Source organism: Trichomycterus rosablanca, chromosome 7, assembly GCF_030014385.1.
Source record: "Trichomycterus rosablanca isolate fTriRos1 chromosome 7, fTriRos1.hap1, whole genome shotgun sequence".
In the NCBI taxonomy this organism is placed as follows: Eukaryota; Metazoa; Chordata; class Actinopteri; order Siluriformes; family Trichomycteridae; genus Trichomycterus; species Trichomycterus rosablanca.
This window is the reverse complement of record NC_085994.1, coordinates 41694331-41709200: the sequence shown is the minus strand read 5'-3', so window position 1 is coordinate 41709200 and position 14870 is coordinate 41694331. Positions and strand designations below refer to the sequence as shown.

Genomic DNA, 14870 nt, shown 5'->3' with positions numbered 1-14870 from the left:
TAAATCCTTTGGTCATAATCAAATCCTTTGATCCTCCTAATCAAATCCTTTGATCTTAATAAAATCCTTTGATCTCAATAAAATCCTTTGATCCTAATAAAATCCTTTGATCTTAATAAAATCCTTTGATCCTAATAAAATCCTTTGATCTTAATAAAATCCTTTGATCCTAATAAAATCCTCTGATCTTAATCAAATCCTCTGATCTTAATCAAATCCTCTGATCTTAAATAAATCATCTGATCCTCCTAATAAAATCTTCTGATCCTAATAAATCCTTTGATCCTAAGGTATGTCTGCATATGGGAATTTGTGCCTGTTCGGGAGTACAAAGGAGCAAAAAAACCTCAGTCGGTGTTCCAGTTAATCCCAGAGCTGGTGAGTGGGGCTGAGCTCAGGGCTCTGTGCAGGTCATGCTGGAATGGGAAAGGGCCTTCCCTAAACTGTTGCTGCAAAGTTAGAAGCTTGTCAAAAACCACATGATCAGAGCGCTGAGATGACTACGAGTCTTTCTGGCTGCTTACACTAGGGGGCGCCCCTCCATGCACCGCCCGTAATCGTGAGCCCATTCCGGGATTCGAACCAGAACACAGAGAGAAAACAAACAGCTTTAAAACTAAACTAAAGCAGGTTTATAATCAGGTTTATAATCAGGTTTATAATAAAGTTTATAATCAGGTTTATAATCAGGTTTATAATCAGGTTTATAATCAGGGTTTATAATCAGGTTTATAATCAGGTTTATAATCAGGTTTATAATCAGGGTTTATAATCAGGTTTATAATCAGGGTTTATAATCAGGTTTATAATCAGGGTTTATAACCAGGTTTATAATCAGGTTTATAATCAGGGTTTATAATCAGGTTTATAATCAGGGTTTATAATCAGGTTTATAATCAGGGTTTATAATCAGGGTTTATAATCAGGATTTATAATCAGGTTTATAATCAGGTTTATAATCAGGTTTATAATCAGGGTTTATAATCAGGTTTATAATCAGGGTTTATAATCAGGGTTTATAATCAGGTTTATAATCAGGGTTTATAATCAGGGTTTATAATCAGGTTTATAATCAGGGTTTATAATCAGGTTTATAATCAGGTTTATAATCGGGGTTTATAATCAGGGATTATAATCAGGTTTATAATCAGGGTTTATAATCAGGGTTTATAATCAGGGTTTATAATCAGGGTTTTTTTACTCCTCCGTCCCGTCTGTTAGATTTGGGAATTAATCTAAAAATCCCAAACACGACCGTGTCCCAAAAATTCCCCGCAGAGGAGAGAACTCCCAGCCTGCACCGCTGAGGAAATGCTCATTATCAGTGATGTAGGGCAGGTAACCAGAGTCCACACCGCCGTCAGTCACACCAAAACACCAGCGGCCATGTTTACATGTATAAAACTGTTATCTGTACAAGGATACTAACACGCTCCAAACGAGTCAGGACGGGGGCGTGTTCCCCCCTGTGTTCCCCCCTGTGTTCCCTGCTGTGTTCCCCCCTGTGTTCCCATTAATGAGACTTTTTAATACGTGGGGATCTGAGGACACTAATTGTTGCAGACTGCAGGCAGGCCAGTCAAGCACACACGCTCTGGGTCTATAAGGCCACGCTGTTGTAGCATGAATAATCAAATCTCTTGATCCTCATAATTCTTTGATCTTAATAAAATTCTTTGATCTTTTGATCCTATTCAAATCCTTTGATCATCTGATCCTAATCTAATAATTTGATCCTGATTAAATTCTTTGATTCCCATAATCCTTTTATCTTAATAAAATTCTTTGATCCTCTGATCCTAATCAAATCCTTTGATCCATTGATCCTGATTAAATCCTTTGATCCCCATAATCCTTTAATCTGAATAAAATCCTTTGATCCTAATAAAATCATTTGATCCTAATCAGATCCTCTGATCCTTTAATCCTTTGATCTTTTGATCCTCCTAATCCTAATCAAATCCTTTGATCCTGTGGTCCTAATCAAATCCACTGATCCTAATCAAATCCTTTAACCCTGATTAAATCCTTTGATCCTCATAATCAAATCCTTTGATCTAATCAAATCCTTTGATCCCCATAATTCTTTAATCCTAATAAAATCCTCTGATCCTCCTAATCAAATCCTCTGATCCTGATAAAACCCTTTGATCCTTTGATCTTAATTAAATCCTCATACCTGTCCAGCACCACTAAATCTGACCAGAACATAAACTGGTGTTAAATTTGGGATTTTTCTCAGTACCCCGGTACCTCCCGCCCGTCACCATCACGTCAGCATATTTGGTTTATTTTTCACGTTAAGGTCGTTGGTGCCACGCTGGCGTGATTTCTGTGCCAGGTTCCGTCACGTCCACCCGCCACCTGCGCTCCATACAAACCCAATTTAGCCGATCTGTTCTGACGCTGAATTTTCACCCGTTCAGAGGCGCCGTCGGCCTGCGCCTCACCCTAATGAAAACGTCTACAGGGGGGAGCTCATTACTGCATGTGCTCCTCACCATCTTCTGTTCTCCAGCATCACACACACGCACACGCACACACACACACACACACACGCTGGTGTTGCCATGTTCCCCACGGTGACGGTGGAAGCTGTGATGTGCTGGATCACTGTTCCCCAGGACTCCTGATTGAACTGTTTTGTTTAGTGTTTTACAACATCTGCCTGGCATTCGGTGCCACCAGTGCCAACGGCTTCTATTTTCAGAACATACAAACAAAATGTATAAACGGTGGAATGTGTACTGCGGCTCGGCGGCTGAAGGATCACAGCGCTGAGAGCATGATGATTCATTACTGCTGCTCCCACTAGGGGGCGCCACAGCGGATCATTCGTCCACTTATAAAAACTGCTTTCAGGTTTTACACCGAGTGTCCTTCCTGACCCCGACCCTCCTATTGATCCGGGCTCGGGACCTGCGCTAAGGGTGCACTGATGTGTCCCCTCAATGGCTAGGGTCCCATACCCCCATGCACCGACCGTATTCGTGAGCCCACCCCAGGATTCAAACCCCCAGTAGTACAAGGTAGAAATAGCCTCGAAACGAACTAAAGGAGGATTTAAATCAGAGTTTCTTTGCTCCTTAATCTAAAAATCCCAAACACGTCCGCGTCCCAAAAATTCCCTGCTGAGAAGAGAACTCCCAGCCTGCACCGCTGAGGAAACGCTAATTATCAGCGATGTAGGGCAGGTAACCAGAGTCCACACCGCCGTCAGTCACACCAAAACACGAGCAGCGATGTTTACAAGGGGTTTAACGTGGACTTGTGTCCTTGTGGGAGTGTTTCTATAGATCACGGTTCCTCTCGTTTAGACTTGGCAGCTCCGTGATACCAGGCTCAGACTCATATTATTCTGGGAACTCACCCATGACACGCCCCCTGTGAAATGTGTGCAGTACGACCACTACTTTTTACCTGCACGATGTGGGTTCACCCAGGGATCAGAGTCACGCACAGAGAGTCACGCATTGCTGTCCGTTATCCCCCGTCTCTGTGCAGCACCTTCAGCAGCCAGCAGAGGTCGTAACTGCAGGAGTGATGAGGAATCTTTCCAGTCCTCCCACCCGGCAGACGCTAGACAATCCTGTCTGTATGTAGGCGCCCGGCCGGCAGGTAGCAGGTCTGAGATTTGAACTCACGACCTTGAAACCCCAGCAATAGTGGGCTTGCAGGTTTTTCTGCTGGTGCACCGACACATAAACGGGAACGCAGATCGACGCGACTCGAAATCATGTGCTCCTTATGACCTGATGTGCTTTAGATCAGAAACAATACGGACAAGACAAAAATCTGTTGTTTGTTTGTTTACTTTAAATTTCCAATCATCAGAAAACAAAATGAATATGAATTTTTCCGGCAGCATAAAAACGTCGGAGTAAGGATTAAGAATCACGACGTAACTGCTGACGTTCAGATTATACACGATTATATACAACAGCCTGCGTGTGTAAATGTGTGATTTATTAACGCGTGGACTCCAGATCAGTCCTGGCAGCCGCTACGACGTTTTTACTGACGCTTCATTACGCTAAAAATCCACTTAAATTTACCCACCAGCAATTACGAGACCGTGATTACGTTCATGTGCATTTTTCTCCGGATTACGACGTTTCTGACAGAACTTGAAGGAGTTCTGATGGAGCATGAACATCTCAGACTTCTCAGAAACGTTGGGCATCCCAGTCCCTCTACTCTTTTGGGAGGGCTTGTGTCTGTAGGAATTTGTCCCCAGTTCAGTCAAAAGAACATCCCAAATGTGTTCACTGTGGTCAAGATGCCACACTGATGTTCCTCCACACCAAACTTGTAGAACCGTGTCTCTATGAACGTCGATTTGTGCACTACAGTCCCTACAGTCATGGATTGCAAAGGGCGTGTCCACAAACTTTTGGCCATAGTGTGTATATTCATATACTCGTGTACAGTAAGGTGGCATTTGTTTGGAAGCTGATGGGTTTGATTTAAACTCAAGGAGGTTTGGTTTTATCTGGGACTCGATCCCATAACCTTCTCATTACCTGAGGATGAAGACAAGAAAAGTCTGATTTAAACCCGATCCGTTTATAACACGAACGCACTCGATTCCGGCGCGTATAAATAATGAAAGTGTGTTATTACGTGTCAGTGCTACCGGCCCCGATGATGGGAAACAGAAGAGACAGAAACAAGGTCAAATTCCCGCCGGAGGGAAAAAAGGACATAAATACCCACTAAACACAAAACAAACGTCCTCGTCTTCAGACGTCAGCGTGCCTGCGGTGCATCGGACTGCACAGAGGAACCAGTTCATTCCACTCAGACCAGTCGGGCTCGGTTTCAACAGCCGTGTCGAATAGAAATCTCAGTACTCAAGTCGAGCGGCACCTTAAAGTTTCTACAGGAACACTGTGCCATGATCTGAGGAACACGTGGAACAGAAGAAAATCTACAAACCAGTGGCATAATCCTCCTAAACGCACTGATGGGGATTTGAACCCTGGATCCAATCAGTATGGGCTAGCGTGAGGACGTAGCCATGACTTAAAAATTGGGGAAGGATGCCAAATTTACTAGGATGGGGGGTCCTGCCATTCCAAAATATTCCTCCCATAATAACACATCAACAACTGATGGGAGAACTGACAGATCCCAACATAAAGCTACTGAGTGGAATATAAGGTTATATACGGTGGTTAAGGTACTGGACTAGTAATCAGAAGGTCGCTGGTTTAAGCACCACCACTGCCAGCAAGGCCATTAACCCTCAATTGCTCGGACTGTATACTTTCACAGTACTGTAAGTCGCTTTGGATAAAGGCGTCCGCTAAATGCCAAAAATGTAAATGGATGGGGGGCATTTTGAGCGCCACCCACCAATATATATTGTGAGAACTACCTTGGACTGAAGTAATTTACCACTGCCCAAACCAAACACCTAGCGCTCTCTCTACACAGATGCATTTAGGGACAGTGGTAGCCTAGTGGGTAGAGCTTTGAGCTATCAACCGGATATCAACTATGCAGCCACTGTTGGGTCCTAAATTAAGACCCTTAACCCTGTCTGCTCCAGGGGCTGACCCTGCGCTCTGACCCCAACTTCCAAACAAGCTGGGATATGCGAAGAAAGAATTTCATTGTACTGTACACGTGTATATGTATACTTCTTTCCCATCATCCTACACTCCTGAGAAGAGGGCGTGTCTAAATTCTTAGCTCCCTTAAAATGCTCCTACTGAGGTTCTTAATTCTGAGTGATGATCTGACTGAATGACGAGGCAGCGTCCGACGCCTCCTCAGCTCTGAAGATCAATCCCAGCATTCAGTGCGGTACAACTTTTCTCACAAAAAACTACAAACATGGCAGACGAATATAATGCGAAGCAACCAACGGAGTTCCTTTCACATGTAAATAAATTCTGGTTGATGTTTAATCTGTATAAAGGTGTAATTATACCAGTGTGGTTTATTTGTAAATTGGGGCGTGTTTTCGGTACACGTACGGAGACGTTAGCTGGCGTGCTAGCATCAGTTTGAATGTCCTGAGGCTAACTGTGTTAGCTTAGTAAGCTAAAACTGCGATGACGTAAAAGTAGAGCGCCTAAAGGGCTTTAGGGCAGTTGTAGCCTAGTGGTTAAGGTGCTGGGCCAGTAATCAGAAGGTTGCCGGTTCAAGCCTCACCACTGCAAGGTTGCCACTGTTGGGCCCTTAAACAAGGCCCTTAACCCTCAATTGCTCAGATTGTATACTGTTACAACTGTAAGTCGCTTTGGATAAAAGCATCTGCTAAATGCAGAAAATGTAAATAATCTGATTATCAGCTCCAGGTCTTATTAGAATCCTCTCTACTAAGGAGCTGATCAGGTAGGTAGAGTTAAGAAGTTAAGAAGCATTCGATCTTTCTCATTATGAGATTCATTCGATCATTCTTTATCCTGGTCAGGGTTGCGGTGGGTTCTGTGCCACCCGAAAACCCGGGTGCAAGAATAAACACTGGCACACTGACTCACCCACATTTAGAAGCAATGAAGATCGGCAAATCCACCTCCTGCATGCTCTGTTAGGTTAAATAGCTGTAGAAGATGAGTTATCAAATCTCTGCTTTCTGCTGTCCCAACTTTTTTGGAATTGGGTTCATGTCTCAGGCACATAAATAAAGATTTAGTTGTAATTTTGGTTGTCCAACTTTATTTGAGGTTTTAAAAAAAAAAAAACTGCGTATGTTTATATTATTTTTAGCTGATCTGTCTCTTTAAGTGAGCTTTAGCTTCAGTGCTAGTTAGCATCATTGCAGCTCTGACAGCCTGTTGCAGCTGCGGTTAGCATTAGCGGTTAGCATTGTGCTAACAGTGCTCCTGACTGAACTCACACAGAAGTACAGAACTAAATTAACACTAAAATTAATGTTTTAGTGTTTAAATTAATATATTTAGACTTTAATTCTCCGTGTTTTAAATATTTACTCTTTATTTTTCTGTTTCTGATTACATCTGTCACACACACACACACACACACACACACACACAGGCTGCTAGAACTCGACACCACATCGCATTTTAAGCCATAATGACCTTAAACTGACCTGTTCTGATAATTATAACTATTATTTTATTAATATTATTTATATTTATGTAAATCTGATCTTTATAAGCACAGCCTGTTGGATCTGATTAGCCTGCACAGCTAAAATGCTAACGTAATGTAAAACAACATGCTGCAGAGCTCGTCATGTTCTGCTAATAAACATCTTTCTCATTATGAGATTCATTCATTCTTTATTGTGGTCAGGGTTGCGGTGGGTTCTGTGCCTCCCGAAAACACAGGTGCAACAATAAACACTGGCACACTGACTCACTCACACTTAGATGCAATGAAGAGAGGCAAATCCACCTCCTGCATGCTCCGTAAAGGCAGTAAGAAAACCAAAGTGCCCAGCAAACACTCACTCAGACACAAGGAGAACATGACAAACTTCTCATACATGGTAACTGGAGACAGGGATCAAACCCAGGTCCTCAGGACCCCTGTTGCTATGTGGCACTCACTCTACCAGCCGTGCCACTTGAAAACAAACAAACGAATTAACTTCTTTATCCTGGTCAGGGTTGTGGTGGGTTCTGTGCCACCCAAAAACACGGCTGCAACAATAAACACTGGCACACTGACTTACTAATACTTAGATGCAATGACAAGCATCAAATCCACCTCCTGCATGCTCCGTAAAGGCAGAAAGAAAACCAAAGTACCCAGCAAACACTCACTCAGACATCGGGAGAACATGGCAAACTTCTAATACATGATAATTACAATCAGGGATCAAACCCAGGTCCTCAGGACCTACGTTGCCATGTGCCACTCACTCTACCAGCCGTGCCACTCAAAAACAAACAAACTAATTACATTCTTTATCCTGGTCAGGGTTGTGGTTGGTTCTGTGCCTCCCGAAAACACGGCTGCAACAATAAACACTGGCACACAGACTCACCCACATTTAGGAGCAATGAAGAGCAGCAAATCCACCTCCTGCATGCTCCGTAAAGGCCGATACAGACACAAGGAGAACATGACAAACTTCTAATACATGGTAATTAAAATCAGGTCCCCAGGATCTATGTTGCTATGTTCCACTCACTCTGCCAGCTGTGCCACAAACAAACAAACAAATGAATTAACTTCTTTATTGTGGTCAGGGTTGCGGTGGGTCACTGGGCACAAAGCAGGAACACGCTGGACAGACCACTGATCCATCATCACGCATCACTCCATTAGTTCAGCCAATCCACTTTCTGCTTATTTCTTTCACTCATGTTTGTATTTCCCTGTTTCTCTCTAGTCATCTAGTCATATCCACTTCCCCAGCTGCATTTTTCCTCTGCTGCTACAGAATCTCACACAGGCACACGGAGAACGTAATAAACTCCTCATAAACAGTGACCAAAGGTGAGGATCGAACCCGGGGACCCAGAACTGATGTTGCTGTGCGTCATCCACACTACCAGCTTTTACTCCGAACGATTTGGGATTTTTTTAACATACACTATATGGACAAAAGTATTGGGACACCCCCCTTCTAACATGTAATAAATATTTAAGTTATATAAAGGAAATCCTATGCTTCCAACTGCAGCAACAGTTTAGGGAAGCCCCAGTGTCCTGCACAGAGCCCTGACCTCAGCCCTACTCAACAGCTCTGGGATGAACCGGAACACCGACTGATCTGTCTTGTCCTACAAGCATACAAATGCTCTTTTGACTTGAACGGGCACAAATTCCCACAGACACAGTTTAAATTCCCGTGAGGAGCTTCTCAGACGAGCGTCTGTTGTTCATCTAAAAAAACGCTCATAAAGATCAAAACGATGTGAAATAATCCCAACATAAATAATCATCCTGTATTGTGTTAGTGAGGCTGCGGAGGTTGAGGTACTGAACTACCAATCGGAAGGTTGCCAATTCAAGCCCCATCACTGCCAGGTTACCACTCTTGGACCCCTGACCAAGGCCCTTAACCAGCAATTGCTAGCACTGAATTGTTTACAGTTGGTTAAAAGCATCTGTGTCATAAATGTGAATGTAATGTTACACTACACACACACACACACACACACACATTTAGTGGACGCTTGTATCCAATGTCTAAGCCCTGCGATGGACTGGCACCCTGTCCTGGGTGTTCCTGACTCATGCCCAGAGTTTCCTGGTGGAACTGGACCCACCGCAACCCCAACCAATCCTGACGCGTCTTGTTTTTACTACGATGCACACCGGATGGGGTCAGTTTGTGTGAAGCGCTCTGTGTGCTGGGATCCAGGGTTCGAATCCCCAGCGGTGCTGTCGGACGTCCACATACAGACGTGATCGGCTGTGTCTGAGCGAGGGTGGCCGAGGACCCGTATTGGATTGGTGCCCTACCCGAGGGGTGTTATTGCAGTGCGCCCAGTGATACCGGGTAAACAGACCCACTGTGACCCTGACCAGGATAAAGTGGTAAAATGAATGAACACGTATGAATGATTCAGCTGTTAGGGTTAGAACTGAGATCGGATTTCTATACAGAATTTATTTTGTCCAAACAAACCAAACTGCAGGTCAGGATTTATTCATCCGTCAGTACTGAGCTGCACTGTGATCATCTCCACACTGAGGGGTTAAAACTAAAGGTTTATGTTTCATACCAGTATTAGTCCTAATCCTAGACAGGAAACTAGTCCATGTTCAGCAAGGCCAACCTTAACGGTTCCTAAGTTTGTCCCTTTGGAAGATCTATCTAGTTAACTAAATTGAGGACCTGCTCAGAGTTTTACATTTCCAGAAAAGTTGGGACGTTTGGTGAAACACAGTAAAAAGGAGAACCTGTGATGTGTTAAATCTTTATTTTACTGATAAACGTAGAACATATAAGTCTCATTAATAGGAACACTGATAGAACACAGAGGGAACACGGGGGGAACACGCCTCCGTCCCAATTTTGTGAGTGAGTTGCAGGATTTCTTTTAACAAACTACAGTGAAGTTTATCTTAAATAAAGATTTAATAGAATCAGTACATCACAGATTCCTCTTTTCATTGAGTTTTACAAAGTGTCCCAATTTTAATGGAAACGTGGTTTGTATGAGAAAAAGTTCCAGGTTGCTTCCCAAGGGTGCAAAGCTTTACTAATAAAAAGGTTCCGAAAGGAAATCATGTACGATAGAGTTTGGAGAACCACTGGAACGCAGTGCTGTAAGGTTTGAGGTTTAAGGGTCTAAAACTTTAGTTCCTCAATTAGAACAGATGCCATTTTAAAACTGGGTTTCATTTAGAACCGGTTCTACCTGAAGGAGAACCATCAAAAACAGAAAGGTTTATAAAAACGATTCTTCCAAAACTAAAAGATAAGATCTATAAGAACCCTTATTGTTCCACCTAGAGTTTGGAGAACTACTGGAACTAATTTAAATTCTATAAGCCAGAACTCATTGCTGTAGGGTTTGAGGTTTAAGGGTCTCAAACTTTAAAAGCTTAACGTGGAACCCTCGGGAACCGTCAGAATCCTGGAGTAGAATTGACTTCCAACTGTAAATCAGCAGATATTTAGATTTAGTCTCAATAATCCATGTGTAGGAAACCAAACCTGATGAATCTACACCGCACACATCTGCAGGAAGAACCGGAGGAGGAACCCGATCCATAATTCCCTTCATGGGCCAAATTCCTGAAGGCAGATTAAGAACAGTCTTGGACTAAACCGAATATTAACGGTATAGGATCTAGGCGGAACTATGAGGGATCTTATAGGAGAAATGTGGACGGGTGGTTGTCTTCTCAGTTTTGGATGAATCAGTTTATAAACCTGTTTGTTTTCGATGGTACTAGATGAAGTAGAACCGGTTCTAAATAAAACCCAGTTTTGAAATTGAACTCTTTAGGGTTTGGAGGAACCGTGGTTCTATTGAGCATTCGAGTGTTTCTGGTTGGATCCTAGAACAGAAAATGCTCCGAGCGGAAAAACATTTCAATTTTCTGCATTGATCCAAAGCAACATACAGTGTACAGTCTAAGCAACTGAGGCTTAAGGGCCTTGCTCAAGGGCCCAACAGAGGCAGCCTGGAAGTGGTGGGGTTTAAACCAGCAACCTTATGCTTACTAGTGCAGTGTGTTAACCACCAGGCTACAACTGCATTCAGTCAAATAAAGACTGAGGTTCTGGAGGGTCAGGGTTCTTGCAGTGTAACCGAAATGCTTTGAAGTTTCGGAGGGGGTTGAATGTTCCCATAAACCCTATCAGAACGGGAGTATGAGAGGCTTCCTCAGGAACCTAGAACCAGCCCAGGGTTCTTGGAGGAACCGTGAGAGCATAATGCAGTGTACATGCAGCTGCGTGTGTGTGCGTGTGTGTGCGCGCGCAGTGTTGCAGGTACCTGTAGAGTGGATGCAACACTAAATGTGCGCGCGTGTGCGTGTGCATGCATGCTGTTGCATGTTGCGTGTCCAGTACCTGATGCGCGTGGTCGGTGTGCTGCAGCTCGTGCTCGGCGCGCGGGTTCGCGTGTCCGTCACGGTGCCATTGCGCCTGTTTGTGTTGCTGTGTGACGCAGGGCAGGCTGCTCCTCACGAGCCGCTGCTGCTGCACCTGTAGCCGCGCACCGGCGTCGGTGTCGGGAGCGCGCAGCTCCCGGTGCTGCTGATGCTGCGTTAACGATGATGAAGACGGTGATGATGATGGTGGCGGTGGTGGTGCTGGTGCTGGGTTTTGCGCGAGCAGAGCGCTGAACGGGTTGCCGCTGGCTGGCTGCGCGTGCTGTTGTTGCAGCCGCTCCGGTAACGACGCGCCTTGTTTTGCGCAGCTGCACGACAGTCGCTCGCTTTGGCTCTGCGCACGGTGGTTCCAGCGACTCCCTAGAGACGGATCCTCCTCCAATCGCGATGCGCACCGGGCGGGGTCAGCGCCGCTTGAGTCCGCGTGAAGCGCTCCGTGCGCGCTCGGTGCTCTCCGGTGCGTGGCCGGCTGCGGCGGTGGTGGGAGAGTATAAACGGGCGCTGATGAGGATGAGGATGATGAAGCCGTGTGCGCGTTTTGCGGTTGCTGCTGCTGCTGCTGCTGTCGGACAGCGCGCGAGTCCCGATGCCGCATCACCGCCTCCTCCTCCTCCTCCTCCTCCCGCTGCTGCTGCCGGTGGCGTGCACCGGGCGCGCTCCCGCTCCGTGCGGCGGCGGCGGACGCCGAGACCCCCTCCATGGTCGAGTCCACCCGGCTCGTCTCATTGGTGGGCTGCACCAGGACCAGCCTCATGGTGCCGTTTCTCCTCCCGTGATGCTTCGCGCGACTTCTTTAAAACACCATTGACAAAAAAAAAAAAGGGAAAAAAGAAAGAAAAGAAAAAACCCCGCACCGGATCACGGGCACGCGCACACACGCACCCGCGCGCCTGCCAACCTGCGCGCGCACATCGCGCTTTCCAGGAGTTTCTCAATTTAACCGAGATTTTTAACTTTATTAATGTTAATAATTTTATTTTGGTTTATTTCAGTGTTTAAAGGGTAAAACAGCAGCCGCACTGGAGCAAATTTATATATTCATTTTATTTTATTTTATTCGAATTTATTTGATTTGATTCATTTATTATGAATTATTATTTGCATTAATCATTAATGAAATTATTAATTAAATTATTCAGTGTTGTTAATGTAGTTAAATAAGCTCTTTTGTAGAATTTACTTTAAAAGATTCAGTATTTAAATAAATAAATAAATAAATCTCCAGCTACAAAAATATTTAAATTAAATGTAATAATTTATTTTGGTTAATTTTGAGCGTTTTATTTTAATATTTAAATTCTCCGTTGTGCTTTATTTATTTTATTATTTTAATTATTAAATTTAATTTGTCATTTTTGGAACACAGAAATATTACAGTTTGCACAAATAAAAATTAAAACCTGGTGAAAATTAAAATATAAGTAAAATGTTAATACATAAATAAACAAATAGTTTTATTCATTTTTAATGTCATTAATCATCAAGTTTTATTTATAATAGAGATTAAATGTTTTTAATTCACTGTGCATTAAAACAATGTTTGTTATGAGTTAACATTAATAAATGTTATTCTATCAGGATTATTTATATTTTTATAATAATAAATGATTAAATTTTTGTTTATTGCTGTGAAAGGTTTTTTGTCCGCTGCTCAACAAAAACTTCCAAAAATAAATAAAAAATAAATAAATAATATAAAAAATAGTTTTAATCCACTCAAAGCTGCAGCAGATCCTCCTGAAACCTGCAAAAAACAAAACAGCATCGTTCATGTGAGCGATTCAGACTGAAATCTCTCATCATTACAATAAATATCAGGCGATATATCGATATTACAATTATCAACAAGCGATGTATCAGACCAGCTGTAAGTAAAGATAATAAAAGATCTGGAGATATTATCATACTCCTCATGATCAGGAACATTTATGACTAAAAACTGGATAAATTAACAGATGTGGTTTAATCAGACAGAATAAAGTACAAATTATTTTATAATAAAATAAAAATAATGTTGAGATCACAAGAGCTTAAACACTTTCAGACACAGGGAGAACATGACAAACTCCTCACTCACTCACTCACTCCTAGTAATTTATAACCTAAGTAATGTAGAGCAGCTAATCCACCTTCTGCATGTTTTATAGGGACAGTGGGAGGAAAGCAGAGTCTCTAAACCAGACCTGGGGAAACCAGCAAACATGTCACACTAAGTGACCAGAATCCAAGTTTGAACTGAGATCCTCAGATGCTCAGTCACTGTGCAGCACCTACACTAGCATCTGTACCTCTGTATCACTTACTCTGAGGATCAGGCGGTTTTCCAAAATTGTGGGCGTCCTTATTTATTTATTTAAGGTGGTTTGCAGTTTGTTCCTCTTTTCTATTCAAAATCACAAACAAAATCATTTAGTGTTTTGAAAATGCTTTTCCTGGTCAGGGTTCCAGTGGGTCCACGAGCAGCTGAGAACATCAGATGCAAAGCAGAAAGACATTCCGAACTTGGAACTGATCCACCTCAGGGCATCACACACTGACCCATTACTACCTTTCATTCAACAGTGGTAATTTAGAGCAGCCAATCCACCTTCTGCATGAGTTAAGAGGTGGGAGGAAAGCAAAGTACCTGGAGTAAAAATATTAAATGATTTAGATATGAAACAACCTAATTATTCATTTATTAGGTGTCTGTTTTACCACTGCTTTATCTTGGTCAGGGTCACAGTGGGTCACACACACACACACACACACACACACACTAAGGCTAATTTCTAGTAGCTCCAGTTGTCCTGACTGAATGTTTTTGGACTTGTGGGTGGAAACCGGAGCTCCTGGAGAAAACCCACGTGGACACGGGGACGATATGCAAACTCCACTGGGAATAGAACCCATGACCTTCTTGCTGTGAGGTGCTGAGCTGCACTAACTGATCTAATCGTTTATTTAATGTACAGGCCTTCATGATCGGGACAGTTGCAGACATTTAATATTTTTTATAAAATAATCCAGTTAGGGTTCTGTTTGGGGGCGGCGTAGGTCCGCGGTCTCCGGAGGTGTTGTTGTTCTCGTCCCCCGGGGGTGAGGGAGCAGGTGCCGGAGGTAAAGGAGATGTTTAAACCAGATCCAGGGTGACAGCAGGAGAAACCTGAGCGTTTTCATTAGGTAATTAATTCTGGAGAGCAGGAGAGGCACCTGGTCAGCATGAGCTATCGCTCGCTCTCCGGTTCGGGAGGCGGAACCGCCGGTGAGCGCATGAATTATTCATCCATCCATCCCACTCCAGGTTCAGAGAGAAAGCTGGGGGGGGGGGGGGGGGGGGTATTGTAAATCCGACTCCATTACAGAGAAAGAAAGTACTCCATCAAGAGCGC

At 43.5% G+C, this 14870-nt stretch overlaps 1 protein-coding gene across 3 annotated transcripts in view; it reads right to left on the bottom strand.

Annotated features, from left to right (window-relative positions):
• Positions 1 to 12417, bottom strand: part of kcnn1b (potassium intermediate/small conductance calcium-activated channel, subfamily N, member 1b) — a 40651-nt gene extending 28234 nt beyond the window's left edge. For all 3 annotated transcript variants that reach the window (XR_010013386.1, XM_062999465.1, XM_062999466.1), the window contains exon 1: positions 11459 to 12417. Coding sequence is in view for 2 of the 3 variants with exons in the window: in XM_062999465.1 (XP_062855535.1) it covers positions 11459 to 12253 (795 nt within the window). In the remaining variant the exon portion in view is untranslated. The remainder of the gene's footprint in view (positions 1 to 11458) is intronic.
• Between the last annotated feature and the right edge of the window lie 2453 nt (positions 12418 to 14870).